Source organism: Dromaius novaehollandiae, chromosome 1 (assembly GCF_036370855.1).
Source record: "Dromaius novaehollandiae isolate bDroNov1 chromosome 1, bDroNov1.hap1, whole genome shotgun sequence".
Taxonomy (NCBI): domain Eukaryota; kingdom Metazoa; phylum Chordata; class Aves; order Casuariiformes; family Dromaiidae; genus Dromaius; species Dromaius novaehollandiae.
Genome location: NC_088098.1, coordinates 215,353,009 through 215,366,161, shown reverse-complemented (window position 1 = coordinate 215,366,161; position 13,153 = coordinate 215,353,009). Strand labels below are relative to the sequence as shown.

Below are 13,153 nucleotides of genomic sequence, written 5' to 3'. Positions count from 1 at the left end.
GGGAATAAAAATCAAATTGTGTTCTTAATCTTTTTTTTTTTCCCCCCAAAATTACCTCAATTACCCCTCCCCATCCACTAAATCACTTAAATGGTTTACCCATGCAATTTCTGTTTAGAAGAGCATCAGCATATAATTGTGTATTCCAGAGAAATGATGGCCCAACAAGGGAGAAGCAGTCTAGAAGGCCTAGAAGCACCAGTGCTGGACGCTGACTTTAAATACTAAAACCTCCTTGTTGGCCATCAGCTGAGCACCGGCGATGCTGCCAGCAGCACTTTTGGCCTTGTCCTAGCGCTTGGACATATCGCGAGCAGCTAGCTGTTGCTGCTGGGGCCGGGATGCAGCGTGCTCGTGCTTCTGTGTCGCTTCCTTGTAATCTCTGCCTGGCCAGTATTTGGATGCTTAGTCCTTTTTTTAAGAACTTCCCTTTGCTTTGTAGTACTCTTGTTTGCTCTTACTTGAAGCCCTCCGGTTTGTCCCTTAGAGATTTCTTCATAATAGAAAGCTAAGATGCATTTTGGTTATATTTGCCAACAGCAAAACAGAGCTGTGTTTAATATATTATTCCTTTGTAATGTATTTACGCCACCTCATTTCTCCATGATGTTTTATCTGTCTTTTTAATTTTATAATTCTTGTGACTTACACGGACTTGCTGTTTAGCTATCTGGTTTTATTTTAAACAGCGGGAGACGTAATAGTCACTCTAACAACCTGTTCATTTGAATTGTTATTTATCTGCACCCATTTTTATGGTTCTCCAGTAAGCTTTCATGTACAGCTTATACAGTTCAGTAGTTATTTAACTCTGTGTGCTTGAATAATTGAAGTTGCAACTAAGGCAATTAAGTTGCAACTTATATTAGCCATCATGTTTTTATTAACAAAATGGGGAAATTAATGTCCAGTTAAATACAATCAAAGTTTGCTTAGTATTTGGAAGAGACACCTGAGGAATTACGGGATGTGAGAAGTAGATCTTGTCATTTAAAGTATCCCTTCTCCCTGCCTTTTCCCTCTAAAGTCAGAATTGGTCCTGAGCTCCAGCCTGGAGCAACACTGTGTCCTGCTTCTCTGCATAACAGGAAGTTTACATTGATGCTTCCATGCTCGTTAGAAAGTAGGGAGGTTAGTATTCATATACTGGCCAAATTCCAGTTGGGATGACTTGGTTTTCTTCCCCGAGGTTATTCTGAAATATCAAATGGAAACAGGATTTTTCATTTCCTGATGTTCCAAAGTGTCGTTATTGTGAACTCTGAAGTGGAAGATATTAAAAACAGCTGGTGGAAGTGAAAATCCAATTGCTCTGCTGTCCTCCTGGTGATAAGTCGTAAGCAAAAACAGCACAAGTTGCAAGTCAGTGGCCAAAACTACTTAATTTGTGTAGCTGCGTTTTCTGAAAAATTACGAAATGTCTGCGTTTTGAAAAATCGGTGACACAAACCTGGACCTCCTCTGGGCTCTGACTTGGTTTTTGTTGACTGATGATATACAGCATAAATCGAATGGAAACTTGGTGGATTTTATTCAGATTTATTCCTCTTGTGGAAGCTTAAAAAAATACTGCGATAGGTGCCCTATGAAATACTTGTGTCTTAGCAAGGACCACTGTGAACGAGTTTCCTATTCCTTTAAGGAAATGCCCTAAAATCCTCCTCTCTCATTAAGCAGTTAGGCTTCCTCCTTCTCCAGTCCAAATCTAATTTCCAAAGACCTTTTTATCCAGTGTTGTTCCCCCTTAGCTAGTGGTGTTGAGCCACAAGACTATCCTTTCTACTTCCTTTCTTTTCCTGTTACTCTCCCGTGAGTGGGTTCATGCTTGGTTTCATATGCCTGCAGATCCTTCCAAGAGAAATGCTTTCTTTAAAAGCGAGGATATCCCTGCAGTAGGTGGTTGTGCTCTCAAGCATGCCTGAATCAGTCCTTTCTTTCTGAATTCCTTTAAATTTGGTAAACCCTTTAATAACGAGCTGCAGGCTGCACTGGAGCTGTGTGAGATGATTCCAGAAATGAAAGTTTTGATCTACAATGCCTTACACTTCAAAGTAGCTAGAGGGATGGTTCAAGTACTGCATGTTTCATGATGCCATCTGACAGGCTTTGTGCTTTTAAATTATTTTTATATTTTTCTTTTTCCATCGCTGCATGAAGAAAAGCTGCGCAGTCTGGGTAGTGCACTAAAAGTGACTATGCACTGCACTGCAAAACGCACAAAGCGAAATGGATTTTTTCAGCCTCATTTTTTTTGTTAACTTGCAAAGGGGCACGTTGACTTTATAACAACTTAGATATCTAGTTCAGAAAGTATTAGCCACTTCCCTTTCTCTTCTTTCACAGTAAGATGCAGGTGTCCTTAAAGGGAGAACAAAAACTTGTAATGAATGTCAAGTTCGTCAGTCTTGATTTTAAGTGAACTTTTTATGTATAGTCACATTTCTTATTTCAAAAATTTGCTTCTTTCCTCTCTGAGGGTAATACTAATTTATTTCTACTGTCCTTTGTGTCGTGTAGAAACTACCAGAGTCAAAAGTCTTCATTTGTTTGAGAGAGAACATTTTAACATTTGAAAAGATCCTTGCAGTTTGTAAATCTTATGCTCATTCCAAGTACAAACATAGGAGAAAGGGTTTCTTAACACTGTGCAAATCGCATTGGTCACCTTGTGAGAAGCTGAAGATATTTGCTGCTTTTTTTTTAATATAACTTTTCCTTCCTTATTATAAACTTTCCTACATTCTAACTCACTGTATTGCATTCCAAATATTTTTATACCATGCATAGTATTTCTTTAAGTTCAAGTTCTGTTACAGCTTGACTTAACTTGTAACGTTACTCGTTTTATCCATTTGACTCCGTGATCAAATTTCTTGGAGAAATGACTTTCTAAAATACAATTAACTAGATTTTTTTGGGGGGTGGGGGGGGGGAATTGAAAATTTACGTAAGTAGAGGCCTTAAAATTTTTGTGTGCTCTCTTATTGCACTGAACTCTTCAGATAAGAGTAAGAGGTACTCTGTATCGTGTGCATTATTGCCTGTAAATACTAGTTCCTCTTTAGGTTATCTTTAGATTTTTTGTGTGCATTTGGTGTGATTTCAGTATTTGTGCAGATAATGTGCATTTATGATACTATGTAAATCTTATTAAGGCCTGTAAATGACTCTGAATGAAGATACAAAATAGGAAAGACTTGTCAGTTTTTGGTATCGTACTTGCAGAACACTGTGTGCAGATGTGCTGAAACACTGATACAGCTGTCCTTGTAGGCAGAGCCTGTTGAATTGATGTTTTGCATGGCTTTGATTTAGTTCTGGTACAGTATAGAATTCTTACGATGTATTAAAAAAAAGTTTGAAATGATGTGCATTAAAATAGCGTTGAAACACTTTTGTGGCAATTTTCAAGTTCAGTCACAGAGTCTCTGCCATTTACCATGATTACCATGATAAATTAAACTAGCATTTTAGCTAGTACAATAAATAGCGTTTTTGGACAGAGTCTGATCTACTACTGTCAGAGGCCACGGTGTCATGTAATCCAACTTTCGAACTTAATGATCTTCCCCTGAAAGCAATTAAGTTTGTCATGCAGCCCATTTCTATTGGGAAGCAGTTGTAACTGTCTCTTCCTCAGCTGGAAGCTTTCCCCTGATTTCCAGCTCTTATTTAGGTAGGGCTAGTTCATAGCTATTTATTCTTTCGTCAGTATTGTCCTTTGGTTCACATAGCACCCCTTCGTCCCCAGCTTTTACCAAGGGTGTATTTACAGAGCACAGCTTTACTCTTTCCAGCCTTTATTTTGCTAGGCTAGGTGAGATAAGCAATTTTTTGTCCCTTTTTGTAATGTAAGGTCCCACTTCATCTTGGAATCTGAAAGGTGCTTCTCTGTGCCCCGATGTGCTTCCTCTTTTCTTTTATCGATAACTGAAGTAGGACGGCATACTCCAGCATATTTGCTGCTGGCTTGTGTAATGGCATTACTATTTCCCTGCCTCTACTGGAAATAAATTTAGGAGTTTTGGTGCCAGCCTTGCCGTCAGTCACCCTGTGATCTTAATTTGCTTTTCTGCCTTTTCAAGTAAATTAATCCCACATTTGTAGGAGGGCTTTGTATTGGTATTCAAAGGCATAGTCTTGGCCATCACATTTAGTCCCGTTTCTGGTCATTTCAGTCCACGAATTGATTCATTTCTTCCTGTGCGGTGATCCAGTTCTCCGTGCTGTTGGCAGACGTCGCAGTCTTTGTGGTGACAGAAGCAAAATGAGATCACTCCCTGGGACAGTGTTTGAGGAATCCAGTAGTGACATATAAGAATTCTGTACAAAGTTAAACCCAAGGTCCATCCACATGTATCCATCCTCATCTCACATACTAGTTTTCTTTTTGACATAATCAATTATTTCTTCTTTAATTATTTCATATACCTTCTACCTCTTGCCTTAGTTGCATATTCTTCCATCTCTGATTTTCCAAGTAGATTTGCTGGGGGGGTTGTTTTGTTTTGTTTTTTAATCAAGTGAAAAAGAAAAGGGTTAGATTTTTTTGACAGCTTAATTTCTTTTGTTTTCCACTTCCATCTCTGTTTCCTCTGAAACTTGTTTTACATCTGTGCATGCTTATTAAGGTTAGATTAGTGGATCCGTAATTACTTGTGTCACCTTTTACTTCTTTCTTGGTACTATTCGCTAGTCTCTCTGCCCTTGTTTTGAAGGATTTAGCAAAAATTCCTTTTAATGAATTTATGAACAATTCTATGTAAGTGAGGATAATCTTGAGAAAAAACTAGCTAGACTTTTATGAAATACGCAGTCCTAGGGACCTTGGGTTTGGAAGAGGCCTTGCAATATTTGATCTTCAAAGCGGGATGCCAGGAGACTTCACTGTTTCCCCACCCCCATTCTCTTTTTAAAAAGTTTGCACAACTTTCAATAAATACATTTTGCAAGTAGGCTTGCCTAATCCCTGCTATAAATGTTCTGAATAATACGGGCCAAAAAGTGCAGAGAAGGAGAGGCAGGAATTTATAGCTAGATTAGAGCTATGGTATTTCCTCTCTCAGCAAGATGGTCCTAGATTACGTTAAATTATTGAAAATTTATGAATGTTTAATTACAGCTTTACAGCTAGTGCTGAAACCTTGAAAACAGGCAGGTTTAAGAACTGCTTTAGAAAGCAGAAGATTCACTATCCAGGCCCCATTCCATACCACATAGCGTTTACTTTGCTTTTTGAGGCTACATTACATCTTTGCGTGATTTGTGGGAGGACACGGTAATAGCTAGCGTACCAAACAATACCAAGTTTTAGCAGGTTTCTTCTCAACCTGGTCTCCGCTGAATGCGAATCACTGCCCTTTGCATCACTACAGGAATGTGGTGCAAGGTTAATGATTCCCCAAGAAATTAAGGATGAGAAAAGCCTTTTATATTGGTACAAACTTGTGTGTCTTTGCAGAGCTGGTTTGATTTCAGCACCTCTGTTTCAGTTGTTATAACTTGGTCAAATTTGTGGTTGTGCAGTAAATGAGAAGTTAGTTTCTTAAAGTGTTCATTTCAGATGTGCTTTTTATCTGGTTGTGAAGACTGTTTCAGGTTAATATTTGCATCTGATGTTTGAGAATTTAGAAGAGCTAACGGGTTAAAGTTAAGTTAGATAGTTAAGTAAGTTAAGTAAGAAAGTTAAGTTAAATATACTTCTGCTTCATGTTCTGAAATAATCATTTTTTCCCTTTAAGTTTGAACTTTCTGTAAACCTTCAAAGTATGGTTCTTACCCCTGCCTCCCCCCTCTGCCACCCTTCCCCAGTGTGCCATAATATTTTGGGGTTATGTGATCACAGTTTGATAGTTTTCACTTTTCTTTGGGCAATAATGTTGGGGAGTAGGTTTCATGAAAAATAGGCACTTGAGTGAGAACACTAATATGGACATGGTCTGCTCACTTTTGTTCTTTGCTTTAGAAAGGGAAACTGTTCTAAGATGCTCTGCTGAATAAAAGACCCAGAAATAACTTGTTTTGCCTCATACGTTGCATACGTTGCACTCATACGTTGCACGATATTAGGAGTTTAAATTTCAACATGATATATATTTTTAACTGATGGAGTGTGAAAGTTAATTTATGTAAGCAATGTTCTGCCTTTTTTATACATCTGCTTTTTTGGCCAAATTGCATGTCATTTGGTTCCTATTACATAACCTTTATTCTCAACATTATGATTTGTGGTTAGGCTTAAAAAGCTCAATTTGCATTCCTTCTGGTGAGAAATTTACCCATTTCCTTTCATTTCACTTGCACTTCTCAGTGTTTCGCTGCATTTTTGTATAGGTCATTAGCACCAGTGCGAGGAATGTTTGAAAATGCATCTAAATAAGACTGGGAGAGTAGGCTTAAAAAAAGAAAGCAAAAAAGAAAGGTTTGCTCATCTTCCTCTTTGCAGGAAGAGTCCTCAGAGGCAAAGATTGTTCTTGCTTTCTCTGATCTCTACAACGTGTTGGGTTTTTTTGTGCAGTGCCACAGCTTCAGCAGGAGGGATAGAGACCAGCTCTGTCTTGCTGACATTTAGGCTCTTGATGAGCCATGACAGTTACCCATCATGTTGAGCGTTAGTAGCTTTTAATGTTACGCTCTTCCCTATCTTACCTTATTGCTGTCTTTGGACATACATTGTCATTTGTGATGCAGCACTAGGTTTGGGCATGTGTGCGCGTGCTCAACGACTAGCACATTAATAGTAAAGATTGAACTGGTTTCATTTGGGAATGAGTCTAAACTATCTGAAAGGAGTGTGGAGGACAGTTCCAAGAGTAGCTTAAAAAAAAGAAAAAAAGAAAAAAAAAAAAGAAAAAAAAAGAAAGAAAGAAACCCTTCTGAAATACCCAACTTGAACTATACAGGGCTTAAATCTCCGTAAGGATCTGGGCTTTAATTCATGAGCTATGTAATCAAGGCAATCCTTTTTTCTACTTCCTGCCAAGAAACTAAGTGCCGTCTAAATTAGTATTTTATTACTTTCCAAATGTGAAAAATGACATAAAAGTTACACTATCATTAGCCTTCAAATAAAGTTATGTAAGCTGTAGTGAAATTTAACTTCCTATCAGGTGTCAAAGTAGAAAAGTTTCAAAAAAGTGTATCTTTCTGGATGAAAACGATTGAAGATGTCTTTAGTCAGGGAATGCAGCTTTGTTTATTTAAGGTGTAGAGAACCCAGTACTAAATCTCTATTTTTTGTTTCTGTCCTACAGGGAACACAGTGAGTAACCTGATTTTCATTCTACCTCCAATCTATGGTGCGATTCAGACCTATAAAGATGGCCTTGAAAAACGGTATTTAGCTGCATATTTGTGTCTCACAGGTATGTGTAAAACTTAATTTGCTCTTTAATTATAAAAGGAGCTCAGACGAGTAATAAAACAATATTGAAACATTAATAAATCGAGTAATAAAATCCAAATTTTGTGTGTGTGAAACTTAAAGCTCAATTTTGTTATAGTTCTTAATGTTTTCAGAAAATTGCTATTTGTCAGAAGGATGATATAAAGTTAAAATTCACAAAATAACTTTCTGAGGTTGTAAAGTGATCCATCCTTCGCCTTATGTCCTGCTCAGTGCATCTTTGCTCACTGGGTCCTTCTGTGATGGTTTACAGAAGATGTCTTGTGTAGTCTAGTTTTATACAGTTTAACACCATATTAGTGTTTTTAATTTGATAGAATTATGTGGAACAAGAACACAACAAATGGGCCAGATCTTGGAGGAATTGGGTGAACACTCTTTAACCAGTTTTAATTTGATCTCAAATCCCCTTAGCCATATTTCAGCCAACTGCCATCGTTTGTGAAGTTCTGCAAGGATGGAAGAACAATATGATATTGGTACATGGGTGCACTTCTAGGGAGATCAGCTCTCTATAGTAGCAACATATCGAAAAGAAACTTCCTTTGAACCTTTAATTAATGTATTGTGCAACTGGAGATGATATTTATTATCCTTCCGAGAAAAGGAGATGTTTTAAGATGGTTTGGTTTGGCAGCTGGGTCTGTAGAAGTGAATTACTGTGTTTGCTATAGCTGCTATCTCTGCGAAGGCTATCTTCTCCCTTCTCAGTGATAAGAGATTGATTTATTGTAAATGTTACTTTTAAGACTGGTATACTTAAGTATTTAGGTAAACTTCATCAAAAAGCACATATCTGTATGCTAGAAGTATTCCTGATGCCAATTAAGCTGTAACATACACGTGGTACAACTTCACGGTTTTTCAGGTACTTGAAGACTTAGGTCAGCTTTACTGATGTACGTTAAAGATGAGCAGTAACAATGTACATCCATGGAATTTGTGCAAATGCTTTCTAAGTAGCTCTTTGCAGTCTTTTTATGGCTTTGAGTAGCTATTTAATTTTGTCTCAGGATAAAATAGAGTTCTGTAGAAAGAATTTCTGAAGGTCAGCATTTCCCCTTTTTAAAAGACAGGTTCTTTTCCCGGCAAAGAAGCAGTATTTAAACACTTGTTGCAGTGAACGCTTTGCTTGTTCTTGAATCAAAGAATCTTGCACTGTCTGTTCCTTTAAACTAAATAAATGTAAAAGTTCTGTATATGAGAATCGCTCTCTCCACAATGACTCGTGGCTGCCTCTGGCAGCCACTTTACAAAGGACAAAGCATGCCTCTGTCTGATCAGAACGTCAAACCAAGAGTGCTAGAGGGATTTCCAGCTCCGAATGGGAATTTGTCCTATATGTCATTTAATATGAATGTTTTTTAAAAAAGCCCATCTTCGATGACAATGAGTAGCAAGGACTTCCGCTTTCGTGTTGCGCTTGGCGTTTGAAGAGGAACTCGGTCTGCCTGTTCGACAGCAGTGCTGGAGGGCAGTCCTGAGTTCCAGCTGGGCCCTCTCTGCTCATCTGTGGCTAGGAACAAGCCTTTGACTCCTGTCTGAAGTGATAAATGCTTGCATGGCCTGACTTTCATATCTTCTGTTGGAACCTAACATGAAAGGTCACTCCCCAAAATGTTTCTCTTATCTCTGCTTCAGAAATCATAACACTGGACTGGTTTTACAGCAGCTTTTACAGCAGTTTAAAGATGTAGAGGAATATAGAAGGTTTTATACTTTCTCAGTGAAAAACAGGAATGAGATGGTTGGGAACGACTAACCTCTTGTTTTCAGTCTGCTACAGAATAAAAACAGCAAGTGAGAAGATAAATAGAATTTTAAAATAGTTGAAATGTGCCAGGAACCCTGGCATTTTTTCTGTGTTTGTGATGGAATGAGAAATGTACTGAAGTGGAGATATAGTAAGTGTACAGAAAGGTCTTTTTGTAAGAAAGTGCCAGAGGAAATACTTTTCCTTATAATGATTTTACTTATTAGCAGATTTCACTTTCCACAATTAATTTGTAACAAGCAAATACGGACTTAATCCATAAAGGAAATAATGAATTTAACATAGAACTGCTGATTTCACTTTGGGTTCCATGCTTCATTGAAGACCATATAGTTACTCACCCTTTATGGGTTGTTTTGTTAAAGTAGAAATTCTTCTCAGGTCTGCTATGAAGTTGAGAGGGGAGAAAAAGGACATCTTAGTTTGATTTTAACAAATTCAAATCATTACTGAGATTTTATCAGAAGTTAAAGACAGCTGTCAAAAAGGACATTAAAACAAAATCTGTTAGCATTTAAAAACATAAGTGTTGTTTCTAGACATTATTTTGATCCAAATCAGCTGTTTCTTTTGGATGCTTCCAAATATTTAGCTGATTGTCAGTTCCTTTGTGTTTTACCACACTGTATTCAGTGCTTCACTTTATAACCCACCATTTCTGTTGTTGACATCTATTTCCTCTTTGAACCAAATGCATTTTGAATTAGGGAAGCGCTGCTCATTTCACATACATGCAAAAATCCAAACTTGGCAGGAGAAGAAGGGAGATTTCTAAATAGCTATTTAAATAAATTCCTTGTTCATAGTGGTGCCAAGACTGAACTGCATTTTTCAGCAAGTTCTTTGAGATACAGCACACTGTTCTGAGTCCTCATTTCTGCTACATTTCAGCTCAAAGGGCATATTGTCAATGAGCTCAATAGGATCTGAGTATGATTTTTAAGCTTTAGTTATCTAAAGCTATCTAAAATAGCTCAGCTATCTAAAATAATCAACCTAAAAATTATTAAGAATATTCTTAAGAAATTATCTTAGTATTTTGCATCTCATGAAGTAGGTAGAACAAATCAGACCTCTAAGAATATGCAGCTGTTCTTTTGGATGGTTTCATTTAATGCTTTGGTATATTATCAGATTCTACCATATATAGGTTCATTTATCTCATGCTTTCTGAGGAGCCGAGATTCCCAAATGGTTCATATTCTAGAAGGGTCTTGATTGTAAAATATATTCAGTCAGGTACTGAAATATATTGAATGAAGTATTGAATCAAGAATCAAAATATATTGAATCAACTTACTGTTTTGGACTTAAGGAAAAGCAGAGTCAGAGTCATATACTTTATCTGATGCTTTCCTTGAAATTTGGGGAGTTTCGTTGCCTTTTGTATTTGTCTTTGGCCTGTTTACTAAAATTCTAGGGCTCAGTCATTCAAGGTGTGCCAAAGTGGAGAAAAAAAGGAGGGAAGAAAGTTCCTGCATTATGCGTAGCTATAGGAACCCGTAAACACCTTACTAAATGTCAGTTCCGGTGAACCTCTGCCTCTGTGAAAATAGTTGTTAGAAGCCCTGCAGTCAAAATTAATTCCTTTATTCTTACCTAACAGCCCAAGAAAAGACGTACAAAACAATGTCGATGCCAGTAAATCAGATGTGCTCAGGAATGTTCCTGAGTGCTGAAGCCAAACAGTGTGGAATGGCCGGTGTCTGTGTTAGTGTTAGCCTGCAAAACAAGGTGACCGCATGCAAACCCCTTCTGGGCACGGTCCCTGAGCTCTTCTAACTGCCAGGCTATGCCTGGGAGTCGCTTGGGAAAGTGCTAGTCGGAACAGGCCAAATTCATGCCGTAGTCTGTTCTAACAACTTATTAGCACAGACAGTTGCATTATAGTGTCTGGGAACATTCCCAGCTGTACTCGAGTTTACTTGTAGAGCTGTACCCTTGGAGTAACCAAGGTCACTCCTGTTCCTTAGGTCTTAGGGAGAAACCATTATTAAATGTACAAATGTTCATTTATTTCTACTTTGTCGCCTTACCTCATGTTACATTCTGTGACCATATATGATCTTTTGTTGTTGTTTTGCTTGTTGTTGTTTTGCTTATCTTTAGTCCAGTCTTATCATTTTAGTAAACCATAGGTGGGATTCAGCTCCAGATTCAAACACCTAAATGTGTGTTTTCTGTGCGGGAGGCATCTGTCTCCCATTGCAGTCAACATAGCCTAGAGAATCTTTTAGGTTATCCTAAAATAACTCCTTATGCTTGGCCAGCTGAATCACTCATATAATGCCATTCATTTCAGTGGAAGCTTTGACACGTAGCTCATGTGTACATACCTAAATATAGGTGTTTGGAGTGAATCCTATCCATTCCTTCAGAGTATTTTCATACAGCATTGCATAGCTTAAATTCAAACTAAGTTCATAGAATACTAATAAAATGCTTTTTTTCCATAAAGGCAGTAGGCTTGTGGTAATTCTGAAGGCTGTTGGAAAGTCTTATATCAAAATGCACTATTTTAATAAAATCACTGATTATATGACACTTCTAATTCTTCCTAAAATTATTTTTAAATTCTTAGGGGATATGTGTTTGTGTCCCTCTAAGATTCGAAGCATGAGAGTACATATAATGCGTATGTATAGTTGGATCTCATGTATAATGTCAAATTCTTTCATGGATTAAAGCATGGATGTTGCTTTGAAGTCTCTCGTGGTAGTAGAGCAATGTGAAATAACTTTGTATGAACTAGAGTTTATAGATAGCATTGCATTTATGTCTCCACTAACGCTTAAAAATAACTATTGTATCAGCTGACAGTAATCACACATTGTGTTTGGTGCAGGAGAAAAAAGGCCACATTGGTCAACATATAACACTTAATTTAACCATGCATTTCCAGTCCTTTTAAGTCCTTTTCTGATGTCATCGTACTGCATAGAAATACTGTGACTTAATGTGTAGTCAGTGCATAACACTTTTTTTTGTATTTCCCCTGTAACTTGAGAGGTTCCTTAATGTAAAATGCTGAGTGATCTGTAATATTTAACTTTGAAAACTGAGTTATAATAGTTGAAGAGGAAGTGGTATTGCTTCAGATGGTGTCAAAACTCCTCAACTAATATGTAGCCTTCAGTGAGCTGAAGCTCTTTTGTAAAAGGAAGCACTCAAAAGGAAAACCTCTGCTTAGAAGATAAGGAGCAAATCTGTTTCTCAGTTTGTCATGGGAAAGTTACTTCTATTGAAAATTGCTGTAATTCCTGTGATCAAGTTTGTTTATATTCTGAAAAGTACAAAGCTTGATAGAGGATGTCCTGGTAGAACATCTCATTGCAGTGGTATCTTTTATGAAGCACATATGCCCTAGAAATGCCTTGATCCTGAAGTTACTATGTTATGTGAAGTATATCTAAAGGTGGCTGCATTACAGTAGAGCTTCAGGTAGAAGCTACGTGTGAAGTCAACGAGCTGAAGTACTTAACTATTTACCTATTTATTGGAGAGAAATAAACGTCAAGAACCTTGTAAGTTTACTAGTTGTAATGCGAGCATGACAGAAAGAAGTGGTGTGCTCTTGGCATAGCAGAGGAAATAAAGATTTCTCTGTGATCCCTGGCATATGATACCTGATTCCCATTTTTACTTTGCAGCGTGTTCACTGCAGAATCGTAACCTTGCATTAAACCATGAGATAGCAGCTCTGATTAGCACAGCTGTTGACCACGTAGAAGCAGTTTTAAGGTATTAGTTCCTTTCTGCTGAAGTTTATCAGTAATACAGTGAAGTTAGTGGAACAGAGTATGGCTTATGCATCTACTGCAGTTGTTCAGTTCACCATCTCTTAATGCACAGTTTCCTTCTGTCTTTCATTTTGAACAGATTCATGATGCATTTTGCACAGTTCTTTGTTAAGCCATAACATATGCCAAAGGTAGCTACTCATAAACTTGGTTCTCAGCTCTTTCAATGTTTTA

General features: G+C 37.5%; 1 protein-coding gene across 1 annotated transcript in view; it reads left to right on the top strand.

Annotated features, from left to right (window-relative positions):
- Positions 1 to 13,153, top strand: part of ACER3 (alkaline ceramidase 3) — a 52,865-nt gene that overhangs the window by 13,707 nt on the left and 26,005 nt on the right. The window contains exon 2 of the mRNA XM_026097900.2: positions 7,254 to 7,364. Coding sequence (XP_025953685.2) covers positions 7,254 to 7,364 — 111 coding nt within the window. The remainder of the gene's footprint in view (positions 1 to 7,253; positions 7,365 to 13,153) is intronic.